The sequence below is a fragment of the Vigna radiata genome, unplaced genomic scaffold, assembly GCF_000741045.1.
Source record: "Vigna radiata var. radiata cultivar VC1973A unplaced genomic scaffold, Vradiata_ver6 scaffold_324, whole genome shotgun sequence".
Taxonomy (NCBI): domain Eukaryota; kingdom Viridiplantae; phylum Streptophyta; class Magnoliopsida; order Fabales; family Fabaceae; genus Vigna; species Vigna radiata.
In genome coordinates this window covers 40,333-59,504 of record NW_014542911.1, presented here as the reverse complement: position 1 = coordinate 59,504, position 19,172 = coordinate 40,333, and the positions used below count along the sequence as shown (strand labels likewise).

General features: G+C 32.9%; 2 protein-coding genes and 1 pseudogene across 4 annotated transcripts in view; 1 reads left to right on the top strand and 2 right to left on the bottom strand.

The window, feature by feature from the left end:
* Nucleotides 1–3,586, top strand: part of LOC106752415 — a 6,201-nt gene extending 2,615 nt beyond the window's left edge. The window contains exons 2-6 of the mRNA XM_022777121.1: nt 357–552; nt 722–794; nt 1,242–1,360; nt 1,555–1,693; nt 3,349–3,586. Coding sequence (XP_022632842.1) covers nt 366–552; nt 722–794; nt 1,242–1,360; nt 1,555–1,693; nt 3,349–3,586 — 756 coding nt within the window. The 5' untranslated portion in view covers nt 357–365. The remainder of the gene's footprint in view (nt 1–356; nt 553–721; nt 795–1,241; nt 1,361–1,554; nt 1,694–3,348) is intronic.
* Nucleotides 3,587–10,976: 7,390 nt separating this feature from the next.
* Nucleotides 10,977–17,433, bottom strand: LOC106752414 (annotated as a pseudogene).
* Nucleotides 17,122–19,141, bottom strand: LOC106752418 (phosphatidylinositol N-acetylglucosaminyltransferase subunit P-like). 3 transcript variants are annotated; one of them, XR_001375152.2, is made up of 5 exons: nt 18,586–19,140; nt 18,344–18,416; nt 17,780–17,898; nt 17,368–17,585; nt 17,122–17,283 (listed from the first exon to the last, which is right to left on the bottom strand). XR_001375152.2 is itself a non-coding variant. In XM_014634099.2 (4 exons), exons 1-4 carry the CDS (start codon nt 18,770–18,772, stop codon nt 17,464–17,466), a joined length of 471 nt encoding a protein of 156 aa, XP_014489585.1. In that variant the 5' UTR covers nt 18,773–19,141; the 3' UTR covers nt 17,122–17,463. The 3 variants fall into 3 exon arrangements, 2 of the variants coding, with proteins under 2 accessions (XP_014489585.1, XP_014489584.1); XM_014634099.2 differs by having other exon boundaries at nt 17,122–17,585; nt 18,344–18,386; nt 18,586–19,141; XM_014634098.2 differs by having other exon boundaries at nt 17,122–17,585.
* Between the last annotated feature and the right edge of the window lie 31 nt (nt 19,142–19,172).

Here is a 19,172-nt window from a genome sequence, read left to right as displayed (position 1 = left end):
TACTATTTTAAATATTTTTTATATTTTTCTCGTATTATTATCCTTTTATAATTACTCTAATTTACTTTACGTAAAAAGGACGTTGATGGACTTACACTAAGGCCAACAGTCCTCTAATTTGACCCTAATATGACCCATAGATTGGGCCATCCCTATCAATGAAGCAAAATAGAGAAAGGAAATCGGAGAGTACCAAGGCAGATTTTCAATACAATGATGAATGCACTCATTTGTATGATTGAAAGTGTGTTAGTGAATGTAGTTATGGATACCCCGTTATGGTTGAATTTGATATTAAAAGAAACAGAGTTTGTATTATTCTTGAGCATTTGTTAAGAGTTTAAATGTAATTGAAGGGACGCAACATGGAAAGTCCCCACTCTGTGAACAGTCCAAGAAGAACTCTCCGTCTGTCAAAGCAACGAAGGGCAACTGTGTCCTTTTTGGACCCTGATGAAAAAACCTCTGGCTTCGGATTGTCTGGCGATCATGGCCCTAAGCCTTCTGAAGTTTATGGTTTTGTAGGTTCTATTACCACTGTTGTTGCTACAGGTCTTCTTCCCTTTTATTCTGCTCTTCAGAATTTTAACCCTTTTCTGTCTATACTCTCTTATACGTGCTTTCTATGCGCAACATTATATGTGATGATTGTAACTTTTAGTTAGCCACCAAGTTTTTCGTGATGCTCATATGGGATTTCGACTTTAATTGCATTGAATAGTTATTTTCTTCATATGGGCATATGTTCCAGAATCATGGCTACAATCTGCTGGCATCTCGTACTATCCTAGCAGGTTAGACATCCTTACTCCTGTTGTTATTTGAACCTATGGAAAGTGTCAGATGTAATTGTTTTGGTGCACAAAACAACAATTTTTTGTTGAGAAAACCTAAAGTGAGAAGTTCTGGAGTGTTAATTTTAAGGTTTACAAATGTAAACTCGGTCACGGTGCATGAAACAATGTCAATTTAGCTGTTAAGTAGGGCTTTTGGGAAGGGATGGAAGTTATTAAGCCCAACTTTTTCCTTTAAAGTCTTTAATAGTGAATATATATGGAAAAAGGATTTCAAATCAGCTGTTTATGTAACCAATGTGAATTTTGCATCAGTTTCTGCTTTCGAGATAATGGAGTGGGGAACTTGGTTCTCGCATATGTAGGGGAAAAAATTGTTTTCGGATATTGGGCTTTTCAGAGTGTTTGTGTGGAAAGATGTTAGTAAAACAACTTCTGGCTTTTCAGATATTGGGCTTTAGCAGTACCAACATATGTGATGGTGACCATTATTTTGATGTTGGGATTCTACATTGGCCTTAACTTTATTTCAACACCTTCGCCTTCTTCTTTAAACACAATTTTTGGTGAGTTCGATTCCAAATTCTTCAGTGACACGTATGCTTAATTTTGATTGTTACATGTTAGTAAACGATACAAGTTTGACTCCCAATTCATTTGGATTTTTCTTTTCTTGAGGTTGTGCTATCAAATAGAATCCAAAATCCAAAGCATTGCTTTAAAGTTTTCTGATAACTAATATGAACATCTCTTTGTTTAGATGAATTCAGTAGAGATCCTTCGAGTAACGAGTGTTCTCTAGAAGATGAAAAGCCCGTCGATCCCATTTCAGATATCGGCCTTGACAGAATCAATGATGTTATGTTGAATAATGCAATGGGTTTGTATGTTCCAAACGGGTTCTACAAAATCAATTCAACTTGTATGTTCCAAACGTGTTGTAAAAATCCTATGGGTTTGTACGTCCCAAACGGGTTCTACAAAATCAATTGAATATGTATGTTCCAAACGTGTCGTTTAAACCCTAAACCCTAATCCCCTAAAAACCGTAAACCGTAAACCTTAAACCCTAAAAACCCTAAACCCTAAACCCCTAAAAACCCTAAACCCTAAACACGAAAACACATATAAACTCGTCGAAACCCATTATAAACCCCTTCCAAAGGCATTGCAGCGCGTCCAAACCCAACCAAAACCCATACGTAATGTTTACGTAATGTTACGTAATGGTTACGTAATGTTACACCACCCTACACCAGCCTACACCACCCTACACCACTAAAACCCCCAAAAACACATATAAATCCGTCGAAACCCACTATAAACCCCTTCCAAAGGCATTGTGGCGCGTTCAAACCCACCCAAAACCCATATGTAATGATACGTAATGGTTACGTAATGTTACACCACCCTACACCATCCTACACCACCCTACACCATCCTAAACCACTAAAACNCCCAAAAACACATATGAAGAATCCAGGTAACCCAACTCAATCAAACCATAATAGTTTAAGGTGACTAATATGGATCTAACATGGCCCAATACAAAATAGCCCCCATTTAACATGGCCCAATACAAAATAGCCCATAGTATAAAAAAAATACAGAGACTTAATCTTGCAACTGCATTTCCCAATCCAAAAATAAAAGAATAGAAACAGCATAATTTGTGTTTTGGTTACTCCTCCTCCTTCTCTCCGACAAGTCCCCTGGTCCGTTCTGGGACCTACCCGGCGTCGTCTTCAGCGGAATCGTAAAGCTCATCCAAACCCTGGAAATCATAAAACGCAGACAAGATAAAAGTGTTGGAGGCCAGCCTTACTGCAAGAAAGAATGCACAGTTCCTAATTCTCTCGTTACTTATTTACATTTGCGACGTAAGGGAAACGCTATTGAACCTGCATTACGAAGAACTGAATTCACAACTCTTGGAAGAACACCGCCACCGGATGCCACGAAGAAGAGGCCACCTGTTACTTCGAGTCCTACTCAGAATCATCAANCCCTACACCATCCTACACCACCCTACACCACTAAAACCCCCAAAAACACATATAAACCCGTCGAAACCCACTATAAACCCCTTCCAAAGGCATTGTGGCGCGTCCAAACCCACCCAAAACCCATATGTAATGATACGTAATGGTTACGTAATGTTACACCACCTTACACCATCCTACACCACCCTACACCATCCTAAACCACTAAAACCCCTAAAAACACATATGAAGAATCCAGGTAACCCAACTCAATCAAACCATAATAGTTTAAGGCGACTAATATGGATCTAACATGGCCCAATACAAAATAGCCCCCATTTAACATGGCCCAATACAAAATAGCCCATAGTATAAAAAAAAAATAAAGAGACTTAATCTTGCAACTGCATTTCCCAATCCAAAAATAAAAGAATAGAAACAGCATAATTTATGTTTTGGTTACTCCTCCTCCTTCTCTCCGACAAGTCCCCTGGTCCATTCTGGGACCTACCCGGCGTCGTCTTCAGCGGAATCGTGAAGCCCATCCAAACCCTGGAAATCATAAAACGCAGACAAGATAAAAGTGTTGGAGGCCAGTCTTACTCCAAGAAAGAATGCACATTTCCTAACTCTCTCGTTACTTATTTACATTTGCGACGTAAGGGAAACGCTATTGAACCTGCATTACGAAGAACTGAATTCACAACTCTTGGAAGAACACCACCACCGGATGCCACGGAGAAGAGGCCACCTGTTACTTCGAGTCCTACTCAGAATCATCAAATTCAAATTATGATTTACGCAGCGTGAGTATTGGAAAGAAATTTACGATTAGGGCTTGGAATTTTTCATTTATTTTCTGCAATTTTTTTTCACCTTTTAATTCATGTACTCTTCTTTTGTCTTTTTATTTTGTTTCAATAAAATTTTCAGTAATTGCGTATTTTTAATAAAATTTACTTTAAGCCACTGACTGCTGTTGAGTAAAATATTAGCTGAGAAAATAGCATCGCAACCTGTAGGGATAAGGCTTGTCTGATCAGAACTCCACGTTGTCTTTGCCTCGTAACGAGTCTAATGACGCTTGGCATGACATAAGTATAAGGATTCTTTTGTATTGTGCGACAACTAGGGGATGAGACTATTAATAAAAGAAGGGTAATGATATTTTAACACCCAAAATGTGACAAATTTTTGACACCGCCACTTGTCACATTTTGGGTGGTCCACATGTTTTAAAAAATAAAATGACCTGATATCAATGTACAAATAAGTAGGTAGTTTAGACTAACTTTTAACACGAGGAGGGCATTTTTGAATCTGTCACTTGTTTTGAATTCCACAGTTTATTTTTAACCAATGTTATTGAATAAAATTCATTAATTATTATAAGAACACATTTATATCAAAGTTCATCCCGAAGGAAACATTTTTCTTTGAAGTGATGGTCCAGATAGAAAAGTGGTAGCAATGTACAAATAACTGGGTAGTTTAAGCTAACTTTTAGCACCAAGAAGACATCTTTGAATCTATCACTTATTTTGAACTCTACAGTAAATCCGTGTCATTTTGTTATTTTATTTTTTAAAACACGTGAACCACCCAGAATGTGACACGTGGCAGTGTAAAAAATTTATCATATTCTAGATGTCAAAGTATCATTACCCATAAAAGAATTAAGATATTGTTGCAGAGAAAAGCTATTATGTCGGCTTGACATTTGTTTTAGCTTTTTAGTTAAAAGTAAATGTTAATGTTGTCTTGATATGATATGAAGATTATGAAAGACATATGAAGGGGAAGATAACCAGAGAGATTATGTTATTCCTCTTTGCAAAGGGAAACCCCTTCTTCTACTACAACTGTGAAAACAGGTTATTAGCACCTAAAAAGAATACTTCCCCATCGATAGAAAGTTATATTTATAAGTCCCTCTCCTCAACTCTCAAATTTTCCAAATAGACCTCTCTAACTACTCTTATCACCTCCTATACTAACTGGGTTTTCCAGTTACCAGTCACCCATTACATCTCGTTGGTTCATTTGCCTCCTTGTATAATAGACCATTAATATTGGAATCTCTTGGCGAGGTTCATAACGTATGATGTTTTCCAATGTGATACAAAAACATATAAGATTTGCCAATGCTAGATCATAATTCTAACGGATTAATGAATCATTGGGGTAAAGAAATATAGGGACTAATCTTGAGAGGTAACCTAAGATATATTCAAATTAATTGTAAAATACTATTGTTGCTATACTATGAAATTTTGTCATGTATTCTAACACTGATCAACTTTCGCTGTGTGTTCTTTTGTACTAACATTCTTCATTCAATTTTGTTTGGCTTTATTAAATTAATGTTAAAACACTTTATGTGCTTTTATCAGGAAAAAAAGTTATGATTACAAGTCCCAATCATAATAACATCCAGTTTTTAATCATATGCATCTAGGTTGATATCTATGTATTCTTTCTTGTTTGTTTTAGGTAAATGATAAGAATATTGGCAGCAGGAAAATATAAGAGGAGAGATGCCAGCTTGGCGGCAATTATTCAACATTTTTCACCCCTATGATCCAATAGCATACAGGTTTGATAAGATTTTAGTCCCAATAAAATATCCATAGTATAGTGATTAAATGAGTACAAACCTTGTAATTTAATTTCTTACCATCAGTTTATTTGTATAATATTCCTTTGATTGCTTTGGTGCCCTGATTCTTTTTGTTTACTAAATTCATACAGTGTATGGAGCAACCATTCTAATGTATGGATTATGATAAGTAGATATTCATACAACAATTTTTAGTAGTATAGGACACTACTTTTTCCTCTGTATCTATCTATCACTAATAACATGTAATATTTTACTCTCCTTTCTCTTTTCCACTTCGTTGTACACACAGTATTTCTCTTTCAAGTAATATCTAGGTTGAGAAATAAACATATATATCATTTAATTATACAATTTTAATAGTTTAATACTGTTGATTAGTGTAGTGCTATCATTCTACATAATGAAAATTCAAAATTTCACATTGATGCTTGTCTCGATCCTTTAAGTCTAACTGGTCAGAAGTTGTCTGGCATTTTAAGAGTTTTGTGGAAATACATTCAACCCAACATGAGGATTGTTATGAATCCATTGGTTTGTTGATATCTCTAGCTCTATATCCACTTTTATTTTTTAAATATTTTGGTTTTGTTCTGCAGCTTATTCCTTCTTTAGTGGTCTTCTTAGGCCTTTATAATAATAAAAAAAAAAAGAATTGTAATTATTTGTCTCTTTCTTTCACATGGAATTTGAGCATGCAAAAGCAAGTGTTGTTGGTTTGGTTAGTAAGTTGAGACCCCCTTGAATCTGGATTTACTAAGGTCCAAGGCCATCTATTATTATGTTTTATGTTTGTGACCTTTTCGGTTGGCCTTTTGCATTGGCCCAAAAGCATTTATTACTAACATGCCATTATCTATGTTACTTAATATTAATTTGCACCAGTATATACTTTTGATATATGGATTAGATGAATTGCCCAAGAAGGTTTCACAAACTGATTTTCCTTGACTTATTTAGTGCAACTTGGTGTTTATGAACATTTTGGCCTGAATTAATCATATTTTTCTAGGTGCTGAACAATGTGTTTCAAAATTGATGTATCCTCCTTCCTGAGTTCATTTAACTGAATTTAATTATTTTAAAACTGTATGAAGTTTTTTAATTTATCATTATCTGAGTTTAATTTATTCATGTTCCAATAGATATTTTATTTCAATTTAAGGAATAAAGGCACATTATTCAAAAAAAATTCGTGAAGCTTGGTAACAAAAAAGCGCCTTGTGTATTTATTGCATAATCATCACAATTCATTAGGATGTAGGATGTTATTATTAGTATTTTGTTGTTTTCTTATAACTTGTTATTTTCACTCTATCTTTTACCTTCTAATCATATTCCTATCATTAATTTGAGTTTACGAAGACATAAAAGCTTTGAATTTTACTTCATAATTTGAGGTGGTACACTTTTTCTATTTGATAGAAAGGCTTTGAGGTACTTTAGAAAGTATGGATATAATTGGAGAAAGCAAAAGGATAGAAAGACTGTGAAAGAAGCTCATGAAAAGTTGAAGGTAATAATTTGGTTAATTTTTGTGTTTATAGTTAATCAAATCTATATAAGATTAGCTTATGCATAAGATTAGTTAATTTTTTTGTTTATAGTTAATTTCTCTCAAGCCATAATGGTGTCTATAATGTCATTGTTGATTCCATAATCCATCTGAATAGAGAAATTAAGGCTATTTATGTTATTTAATTTCTGTGGAGGGAGGGGATGCTATTCCCCAAGGGTCATGAGGTGTATGTATATATGTTGGGTTTATGGGTTGGATTCGAGCCAGTGGCCTGTGGCCAACTGGTTGAATGGGAAAGTGCTTGTGTTTGACCTAGTATTATGAGTCAAAAGTTACATCTCTGCTGTATGTTGATATAAACACTCTTGGTTATATCATACCGTCCTTTCTTAAAAGATCTCAATCTATTTTCTTTATATTCTTCTTGAATTCAAGCAAGAAAGCTCTTCAATATAGAAGAATATGTGTTTTATAGTCCAGATATTTGCCTTGAGTGCATGAGTAACTTTTTCATAGATCTATTCTGTTTTATTTCTCCGGGTAACAAAAATATTGTAGTAAATATTGTAGTTCAGGTTCCTTTTCTTACGTGGATTTTATGTGCAACTTGTTCCTTCTCCTTCATTTCTCATCCCTTTCTTCTTTGTCTAACATCTCTCGGTATTGCTCCTTTCTTCCATTTCTTTAGATAGTTTTTTTTTTCATACATTTGTCAACTCTTTATATTTCTTTTCACATTTTCTTAGTTTCTTGTGTTTTCTTGAAATTTTATCTTCCTATTAACATTCTCTCACTCATTTCCTTCGTACTCTATGATCATTACATGACATTAAAGTTTTATTCAATCATTACTTTTCAAAGTTGTCTTTTGTTGGAAAATATTTTTTCTTGATTTTTTTTTCTTTCTAGAATGATAGTTTGGAGAAAAGAGATGCAAGAATGGGCAAAAGAATTTCATTTCTTTTTCTTGTTTCTTCACTTTTAATTGTCTTTTTATTTATTAATTTATTATTAAACTTTCTTTTAATTGTCTTCTAAGTTTTCTCCAGCTATGATACTTACTACATAATATTAGAGAGATGTTGGTTTGATTCAAGCTTACTTTGCTTTGTTAGTTTCTTTCTTTTTAACATGTTTGGTTTGCTTATTGTAGATTGTAGATTTAGTTTTCGTTGAATATTTAAACTATTTTGATGTTTTTTAGGTTTATTCAAGTATTCATATGCATTTTTAAACTTTTTTTTTTCTATTTTTATAGTTTATCTTTGACTTGAACTTTCATTTCTAGTTTTAAACTTGTGTAGCTAGTTTCTTTTACTGTTTTAAGAGATTTTGAGTTTTATTTTGCTTTTATAAAATTGTAGTGATGTTAAGTACAATATCTTTGTTGTTTTAAGAGTAGTTTTAGTTTCTATCTTGTTTTAGTATTCTGTTTTAGATTTGATAGTGAGATTCTTAGTTATTTGTTGTTTTTAGATAGTGAGTTTCTATCCTCTTTTCTTAACTTTTTTTTCATAGTTTCAAACTTGTTTAGGTTGATACATTGATGTTCTTTGTTGAGTTTGACAGATTTTGCATGATTACTTGTCTACTATTTTTAGTTCTTGATTGTGAATGATTTTTTGAGTTTATAATTTGAGTTGATAGTTTCTAGCTAGATTTTACAATTTCTTTCAATAGAATTGAATAGTTTTTACATGAAATGTGAGTTTTGAACTAGTTTTGACAAGATTTTATCCTTTGTGAGATTTGAGCCTTGCCTTACTTCCTTTCATTGTGTGATGCATTCCTGTTTATTTACATTTCAGAACTTGTGTTGTTTATATGCATCTGTGAATGATTTTTGCATTCGTTTTTCATAACACCTCTCTTTGATTTTAGCCTTGATTTTTCTCTCTTTTTACCTCACCTATACCCTGGCCCACATTACAAGTCTTAATTGAAGTCCTATTGATCTTGAGTGTATTTCTAATTCGATGATAATGTAAATTTGAATAATGTGTTGAGAGTTAAACACCTAGATGTTGAAGTCTGACATTATTTTTACATTGACATAATATAAAGAGATTGAAACACCTGAATTGGGAAGGGGTACTGTTAGGGCCATTCAGGATTTATATGATGTATGCAATTTTATGTCCTCTCTATGAATGAGATTTGTCATAATTGTTGTTGTTTGCATACTTTGATTTTTAAATACTGTCTTCTTGCTTACATGCATTAAGGATAATTAATGTTGATTTTTCTTTTCCTTTCTTTTTATCTAAGGGGAAAATTACCCCATAGTTATCTTGTTTCTACACCATGTTCATGCTTATACTCACACTAGTGTAAAATAGACTTTTTATACCTATAGATGAAATTGATCAGGTATAAAAAATGATACAATGGCAATATTATAAATAAGATAAATTTTTTTACACCACTTATACTAGAAATAAGTATAAAAAATTAATATAGTAACAAAACCGTAATAAATGATAAATAGTTAAAAATTCATTTTTTATAACGCGGTACGGAATATTTAAATGTCATTGGAGACAAGAAGAAAATAATAGAGTAAAGATATCGTAAAGGGAAGATACTTTATTTACTCTTACTGGGCTATGTTTGCATTTCAGCCTTAAGAATCCTTGTCTTTTTTATGGCAAATCTCATTTATTGCTGCAATCTTGACATGACCTGCTGCAATGAATTTGCAACTCTAAGAAGTACATTTTACACCTTTTATTCTGAGTACAAGTGATGAAGGAACTAGATATTATGCTTGTTGTATTGTTTGGTATGTTTGTCAGTAACCATATTTTGCCGGAACAGCTTCGACCGGAACAGCTTCTTCTTCTTCCATCTCACCGCACCGATGTATGTGTGTGTTTTGCGATCAATTGTTTTCCACTGGCTTTTGGATTCCAAAGCCACCGCACCTATTCACCCCCTTAACCTGTGGGATGTTTATAACTTCAAATGGAATTTCTTTCAGAAGAACTTGGAACCTGTTACACACTTTATTATAGTAAACTAAAATTTTATTTATTTTTCTAAATTAGCCACTTCATAAAAAACTAAATAAATTAGGCTTATGTTTTTTAATCCTGTCTGTCATTGATCAAAAGAAGAAAATGAAAAAAAAAATTATAATGAAAAAATGTACTCCCTTAATACTTTATGTTAGTGGATAATCTGTAGAGACCCTTCATGCATGTTAACTTATTATTCTTTAAAATTGAGAGACAAGATGATTTGTAAAGACCATTGATCGCACCCAGTTCACATGCGTCATTGATGTTTGATTATTCCAAGACAATTAGTTTACATAGAGCTGAAAGTGCATTTCATCTTAGGTTCAGTATCTTCTTAAAAACAACAAATTGAATCTAAAGTCAATTAATCTTGGTTCTGTCTTTATGCTCATGAAAACAGATTTATAAAATCCAGTATTTTTTTTATAGTAATTTGCATATTAATTTTCTTGTTTATTAAAAATTAGATGCTTAATTTTCTTTCAACATTTTTCTTTCCACATGAATTGAAGATGATTATCATTTGCGGTTGGAGAATTGTTATTTTTTGTCTTGTGCAACAAAAGTAACTTCCTCATTCTTACATTCTGGAGGTTTGATTCTTCAAAGATTAAGATTGTTATGTTGTAGCTATTTTTGAAAACAAATAAAAAGTGTAGACATATCAAAAGCAGATACTGCATCAACCCAAATGACTTTGAATGAAATGTTACGATAAGAGGAGATATATAGAATGGATCGGAGTTATGCATGGGATGTTACTATATCTTTCTGCTGATCTTTAACGGCCAACTCCACAGAAGAAGATGACCCACTCACTCCTCTTTCTGGAATAATCTATCCGGTGTCATGCAGTTGAGAATGGTTAAAGTCTGCCCTCTTTCAACTCAAGTCTCTACAATGACACGGTCGGGCGTTTAGTCTATTCTCCCCTTTTCAATAACGGTTGAATTTCAAGTAACAAACATTTAATAGTTTACCAAATTCCTAGAATAAATCTTTGGTTTTTTCCATAAATTTGTATGTTTTAGTGTGCTTTTATTTGAATGAATTTCAATATATGATTAAAAAGAAAATTGGAACAAGAAATATTGAAAAAATGTACTCTATTTATCATCACATGGATACTTCCTTGGGTTACAATTTCCAGTCCCCGCAGATGTCACTAGTTAAAATTGCATAACTCACTCATATCCATCATACTCCATATCTGCACATGCATAAAATCATTGTAAGCTCTCGCACAAAGAAACAATGAACAAATAAAATAGAACAGACAGGGATGGGGAGTGAAAATAAATGTTTCAAGAATACTTTTACCAAACTGAAACCAGTCATAAAAACAGATTAAACTAGCCCTAACCTCATTTCTCATCCAGAAGAAGTGATGTGCAAGAATGAAGAGAAGATATTTCATCTTTTTTTGCCAACCCAAAGTCTTGCCATCTTACTCTACCGAAATTATCAAGTAGAAAGATATACCTGTGAGGTAGGAATGTTAAAAACAGTTTTATTTATAACTAATAACTTCACTTGCTGAAAAATTAAAGAATATCAAAAAGCTTTTAACCCTGTTAGAAGATTCAATATCTGAAGTTCTTTTCTGAAATAATAGTGGTCACCGAATGAATAGACCATATGCTTCTCAAGTGTATCCTTGCTTTCATGATTATTTGGCTTCTTCATTGTCCAGAGAAGGAAACGCTTTATAGGAGGCCGACACAAGCCACGAATCTATAAATGATACCTGACAGGAAACACGATATAACTTCATGAAATAATTGTAGCTAGTGATTGAAAAGATAGAAATAAAGAAATAATCACCGAAATTCTGTTTAAATAATAATATTGGAATTACAATTTGAAATTATAATTTTAATCCAATTTTCTTGGAATTGGATTTTCTTAAGAATCACATTTCTTTTATGTTTGGGACAGAGTTGATGAATAGAATTATAATCCAAATTAAGTTGGAATTCTATTAAAGGACGTCAATGGTGATGATGACCAAAGAACACAGGAAACAATCAATGTTAATTGGTGATAATTGCCAATGACATGGCATTGTCAGGAACGGATTCAGTGAGACATTTGTTTCGGGAAAAGTAACCTGACTTTAGTTAACTTTGTTCAATTTGTAGCTGATTTCTTTTATAATTTGTTTTGGAAAATTAAAGTTGGTTATTCAACACATGAAATGAACTAAAGTTAAGTGACTTTTTCCAGAAAAAAGTCACTGAATCCGTCCTCAGCATGTGTCCACAACAAGGATTGCTAAGAAGACATCAATCACAATGGCTTCTATAGTTAGCAAGAGACAATGATAATGAAAATTAAAAAATGAAATATTGATTTTAACCTTCATTTTATGTACTTCAAATTCTTTGAAAATTAAATATATTTGTTAGAGATATGATTTGAATATTACATTAAATGGAGAGAGATATGATATGATTTGAAGGAAAATATAGTATAAGATATTTCCTATAATTAAATATTGATTTTGTTCCTTATTATTGTATTTCTTATTATTCATTACAGATAAGAACATTCATGTATACATAACACACATCTACTAGCAGTCACTACAATATGATATTAAAGTTTATCCTATTGACATTTGTTAGACCTATCATATCACTTCTTATCACACCACCCATAAATATTTAGTCTCACCTCTAAGATGCCCAGTATTCAGTGAGAGAATGTCCTGGAAATCTTACATAGACTAAAAATATTAAAAATTATAGTATCTAATCATGGATACAAAGACGACCTTACAAGTCAATTTCATGACTGAAGTGGGTTCAAAATACACTTAATAATTAAGAATTGGAATCAACCCGTGCATAAATGCAATTGGCAAAACATTCACAGTAGCTATTATAATTTCAGTATAAAAATTGTATAGGTCATACATATATATATATATATATATATATATATATATTAACATTTTAAGTGTTCTAAATTATGTATATTCTTAACTGTTTACATTTTTTTGCTACATAAGTGATAAACAATAGCTCGCCAAAACCGCTGACCACTCCAGTGTTCGGCAACTCACAGAATGACTGATAAAGTTCAGATATAGCTTAAAAATAATTTACACCACAGCATATAAAAGCTCAAAGATAAAAAAAAAAAATAAAGATGGAAAAAAAAAATCAGAACAGAAAACAAAGACGAAATGAAAAGACCTGTAGAAGATAGAGAACAAAGAGACTTGTGGGAGAATAGAGAGAAAGACCAGAACAGAGTTGGAAAGGAAACATTGTGCTGTATTTTGGTCTTTCTTGTGTTCATCCTAATGACAGAAAGAACAAATCTTGCACCCTACGTCTATTTTTCAAATGAAGACTGAAAATCCCAAAAAGTTGTTCAGGAATAAAAAGGGGAATTTCCCTCTGCCAGCCACAGCGACCAAGTTGGCCATGATTTCTGATGGTGGCTGCAATTAGCAGCTGCAACCCCTGGTACATAAAAAACTCTAGTACAGGTATGAAATGATGGCCAGAGGCTACTCTACGCCACTCCAACCTCCACCATTATACTGCCCTAGTGATAAAATTAGCAATAACTTACAGAGTTTTCTTTCCCTGGTTTTTTTCTCCGTTAGGGTCAACAGAGGAAGTGATTGATTGCGAAACTCTCTCCAAGAAACTAAGTTCAGGGTTTTCATCTTAGACAAACAGTGGCACAAAACGGAAAAACTTAAGAAAATCAAGTAGAATTTTCAAATTCCATGATAACCTTCTAAGCACTTTTATATATATCACCAATACCTTGTGACAAACACATCTAAAAAAGGTGAATGCATAACTTGTTTTGTCATCTTTTTCTTTACAACTTATCTGTTGTCATGTACGACTGACTAAATAGATCATGATCAACAACAAAAAGCATAAACCTGAAAGAAACAGATAAATTACCTGATATAAACGAACACCTTTTGATTTTCCAAATGCTTCAAGAAAAGGTGCACTCCAAGAGTTGATCATTTCCTGTCAAAGATATACAAAAATGAATTTACTGCAGCAACAGTACCAAATTAAGCCGAAAATATGGTTACTGACAAACATACCAAACAATACAACAAGCATAATATCTAGTTCCTTCATCACTTGTACTCAGAATAAAAGGTGTAAAATGTACTTCTTAGAGTTGCAAATTCATTGCAGCAGGTCATGTCAAGATTGCAGCAATAAATGAGATTTGCCATAAAAAAGACAAGGATTCTTAAGGCTGAAATGCAAACATAGCCCAATAAGAGTAAATAAAGTATCTTCTCTTTACGATATCTTTACTCTATTATTTTCTTCTTGTCTCCAATGACAATTAAATTCCCTTTGCAGGGACAAGTAATAGATGACATTGTTCAGCTCTCAATCAAATAGAATAAGACTACAACAAATGCTACCATTAAATGTCAACCATTAGGGCTTTGTTTGAATAAATGTTAAAACACATTGAATGCCAATGACCAGTAAGAGTTGGATTGGCATTTAACACAACTAGGGCACTGGAAAAAGTGTAAACCAGAAGCAGTGCAAGACATACATGGTTGGTGTTGCCTGCACTCGAATATGCACTCGAATAAGCAGGCAACGTAATAGTGTGGACTGTACACCATAGAAATTACATAATCACAAAACATTACCATAATCCATTACCTGGGAGCTTGCTCGAAATGAAAGACAAACCAAAGATGCCTTGGGGACAGAAGATTTATCAGAACCAACTGCAAGATCAGAAACACGGATANGAAGCTTCATTGTTTTACCATCCGAGAAGCTGACTTCAAGATCAGGAAACTTCACAGCTGCCATTGCAGGTATTATCACTTTATTAGCTACACCAATCTGCACAAATCACAGGTAAATCTTTCATATTCTTTCTTTCTTAGCTGGTATAGCCTAGACATGTTTCTAGTTTAAACAGTCAATCACTTTCTTCCTTATTAGACAGATAGTGCGTCTGTGTGTACTGATCCAAACAATATACAGATAACTGTTTTGAGTTTAATTGGCCTAGCACATAAGTAGAGTTCTAACTTCTAAGCAAGCTAGTTTAGACCAATTTAGCAAAACTGAGAGATATGGGGTTTGGAAAGTTAGTTTTAGTTTATGTATATGGTGTGTCATCCTACTTGGAACATAGAAATTAGAATTAAACAGAGAAAACCAACATTGATCTCGTATGAACGAGCTTCAACAAATTCCACCAGACCAAATCACATGCTATACAAACAAAAGAATTTATTCTAAAATAGTTGTTTGCCACTAACAGCAAAGTAAAGTAAATGCAATATTGCAAGAATGTCTGAGCAAATTAGCACACTGATATTATAATTGCGATACCTTACCTTACCACCATGCTGTTTGAACTCAGCCATATCGGCAAAGTATCCCTCTTCATTTCATCTCCACTTTAAAAAATTAAAATTAAAAAAAAAAAAAAAAACTGCCAGTCAACATCACTTACTCTTTCACTTCCCTTCGTAACAAAAACTACAACACTTCACAGAAACCATAAATTGAACTTACAGTCGAGCGCGCTCCTCCTCGATTGCTTTCTTATTTACAAACTGCAAAGAAAAACGAAACCTGGTTAAAACTAAGAATCTAACGTAATTAAAAAAAAAAAAAAAAAAGGAAAATGAAACTTGATGAAGATCGAGGAAGAAACCCACAACGTAGTCACGGAGACTGGAGCGCCGTCGTATCATTCGCTTCAAACCCACCATCTTCACCGCTTCCCTTTCTATCGCCGTCCCTAAGTTTACCACCACCCTTATATCCTCAGCAATTTATTCCACGTCTTAAATACCAAACCCATATCTATCATTAATTTATTAATTTTCATAATAAATGTTTTCAATTTTTAATTTGTTTGAAATTTTATATGTATCAAACTAGTTTTTTTTTTTACCCGCCAACAGTAACTTAGATTATGATGTTTTTAATTAATTGATAAGCATAATGAAAATACAATAGTGTATTTGAATAAGAAAATCATATACACATCATTGTTAAAATATAAGTGTTTTCATTATGAAAATTAAAGTATATCTAAAAAAATTGTTACCTTAAAATTTTAGATTAGGTTTAAACTATTTTTTTGTCCCTAAGTTAAAAGTTCGTTTAGTCTCCACTTTTAAAAATGTCAATCTTTAGTCCCTATGATATGAAAAATGTATCAAATCAATCCTTATGACAACACTTAATGAACAAAAAATCACAAGTTTTCATACCTAGGTATCCAATATTTTGTGATTTGTCAACGAAAGGTGTTATGAACAACAAATCACTTAATGAACAACTTGTGATTTGTTAAAGTATAGTACTGATTTGACACATTTTTTATATCATAGGAACTAAAGGTTGACATTGAACATCAAAACTTAACTTAGGAAGTAAAAAAAAAATATAAATCTTTAGATTAATATAAAAACATCTTTAACGATAACGAAAGTTTCTATTACTATCTTTAATATATCATTAATTTATAAAAATACTCAACGAATTTTTTGATAAACATACCTTATTATTTATATAAGCTTTGAAATAAATAAAAAAGGTATACTTTATATGTATTACAAATGTTGTATTTGTTTTTCTTTAAAGAGTTTCCAACATTTTTTTGTAAATAATATTTTTAATTGTGGTATTCACATTTTTATCTTTGAATTAGTTTTATTTGTTTCGGCTTTGAAACAGTAATATAAAGTTGTCACTGTCTGAATATTGGACCTGGCAGATAAAGTTAAACTCTGATAAGCGAGAGTCCTCAACTCTTATTTATCCTTGTAAAACAAAGTACTATTAGAAATTGTCCTTTTTTTTTAAATTTAAAAAGCAATCCAAAATAAAAGGCACTAAATTTATTTTTGATATAAATATCTTATGTCTATGTTTTTTTTATCACAATAATAGAAATCACATTTTGGGCTAAATGGTTAACTTGTAACTTGTAACATCAACCATATATGAAAAAAAATAAATACTTCTCATTTTAACTACTTTATTCTCAATTGAAATTTATCANATTACATACATAAAGGTTATATCCCCGTCTCCCATATTTTGGTGGGCATTGGGCGTGTTCAAGTGGTCGTGTCAATATCATGTTAGGTACCTATCTCCGATATGCTGAGGCCTGATAATTCCACGGTGGGTGGGCCATGTGCACAAATACAACCACAATTCTGGGACAAGAGTCAGATATATAATATTTCCCATATAAACAAAGAGGTCGTTTCCTTATCTACAACTCTTCACCACCAATTCATCAAGTAGCAAGGTTCAAAACTCCAAAATAAGCAGATAACAGCTTTTAAAAACTAGACCTAAAAAAATCAGCGTTAAAAGGAAATTCTACCGTAAGATGGAATGAAATCATTCTCTCACAACACCAATTTAATAAATTTCACCTCTGTAGCTATAGCTTCTCCTACAATAACCCAAATTAGCAGCACTTGCTTGATAGCAATTCCCATCATAANAGGATTGAGAGATATGTGTGACTGTTAGGTTGCATTATTGAACATAACATCATTGATTCTGTCAAGGCCGATATCTGAAATGGGATCAATGGGCTTTTCATCTTCTAGAGAACACTCGTTACTCAAAGGATCTCTACTGAATTCATCTATACAAAGAGATGTTCATATCAGTTATNAGAAAACTTTAAAGCAATGNTTTGGATTTTGGATTCTATCTGATAGCACAGCCTCAAGAAAAGAAAAATCCAAATGAATTGGGAGTCAAACTTGTATCGTTTACTAACATGTAACAATAAAAATTAAGCAGACGTGTCACTGAAGAATTTGGCATTGAACTCACCAAAAACTGTGTTTAAAGAAGAAGGCGAAGGTGTTGAAATAAAGTTAAGGCCAATGTAGAATCCCAGCATCAAAATAATGGTCACCATCACATATGTTGGTACTGCTAAAGCCCAATATCTGAAAAGCCAGAAGTTGTTTTACTAACATTTTGTCACACAAACACTCTGAAAAGCCCAATATCCGAAAACAATTTTTTTTCCTACATATGCGAGAACCAAGTTCCCCACTCCATTATCTCGAAAGCAAAAACTGATGCAAAATTCACATTGGTTACATAAACAGCTGATTTGAAATCCTTTTTCCATATATATTCACTATTAAAGACTCTAAAGGAAAAAGTTGGGCTTAATAACTTCCATCCCTTCCCAAAAGCCCTACTTAACAGCTAACTTGACATTGTTTCATGCACCGTGATCGAGTTTACATTTGTAAACCTTAATTAACACTCTAGAACTTCTCACTTCAGGTTTTCTCGACAAAAAATTGTTGTTTTGTGCACCAAAACAATTACATTTGACACTTTCCATAGGTTCAAATAACAATAGGAGTAAGGATGTCTAACCTGCTAGGATAGTACGAGATGCCAGCAGAGTGTAGCCATGATTTTGGAACATATGCCCATATGAAGAAAATAACTATTCAATGCAATTAAAGTCAAAATCCCATATGAGCATCACGAAAAACTTGGTGGCTAACTAAAAGTTACAATCATCACATATAATATTGCGCATAGAAAGCACGTATAAGAGAGTATAGACATAAAAGGGTTAAAATTCTGAAGAGCAGAATAAAAGGGAAGAAGACCTGTAGCAACAACAGTGGTAATAGAACCTACAAAACCATAAACTTCAGAAGGCTTAGGGCCATGATCGCCAGACAATCCGAAGCCAGAGGTTTTGTCATCAGGGTCCAAAAAGGACACAGTTGCCCTCCGCNGCTTTGACAGACTGAGAGTTCTTCTTGGACTGTTCACAGAGTGGGGACTTTCCATGTTGCGTCCCTTCAATTACATTTAAACTCTTAAGAAATGTTCAAGAATAATACAAACTCTATTTCTTTTAATATCAAATTCAACCATAACGGGGTATCAATAACTACATTCACTAACACACTTTCAATCATACAAATGAGTGCATTCATCATTGTATTGAAAATCAACCTTGGTACTCTCCCATTTCCTTTCTCTATTCTGCTTCATTGATAGGGATGGCCTAATCTATGGGTCATATTAGGGTCAAATTAGAGGACTGTTGGCCTTAGTGTAAGTCCATCAACGTCCTTTTTACGTAAAGCAAATTACATAATATAGCACCTAGAGTAATTATAAAAGGATAATAATACTAGAAAAATATAAAAAATATTTAAAATAGTATATGATGTTATCAACTAAC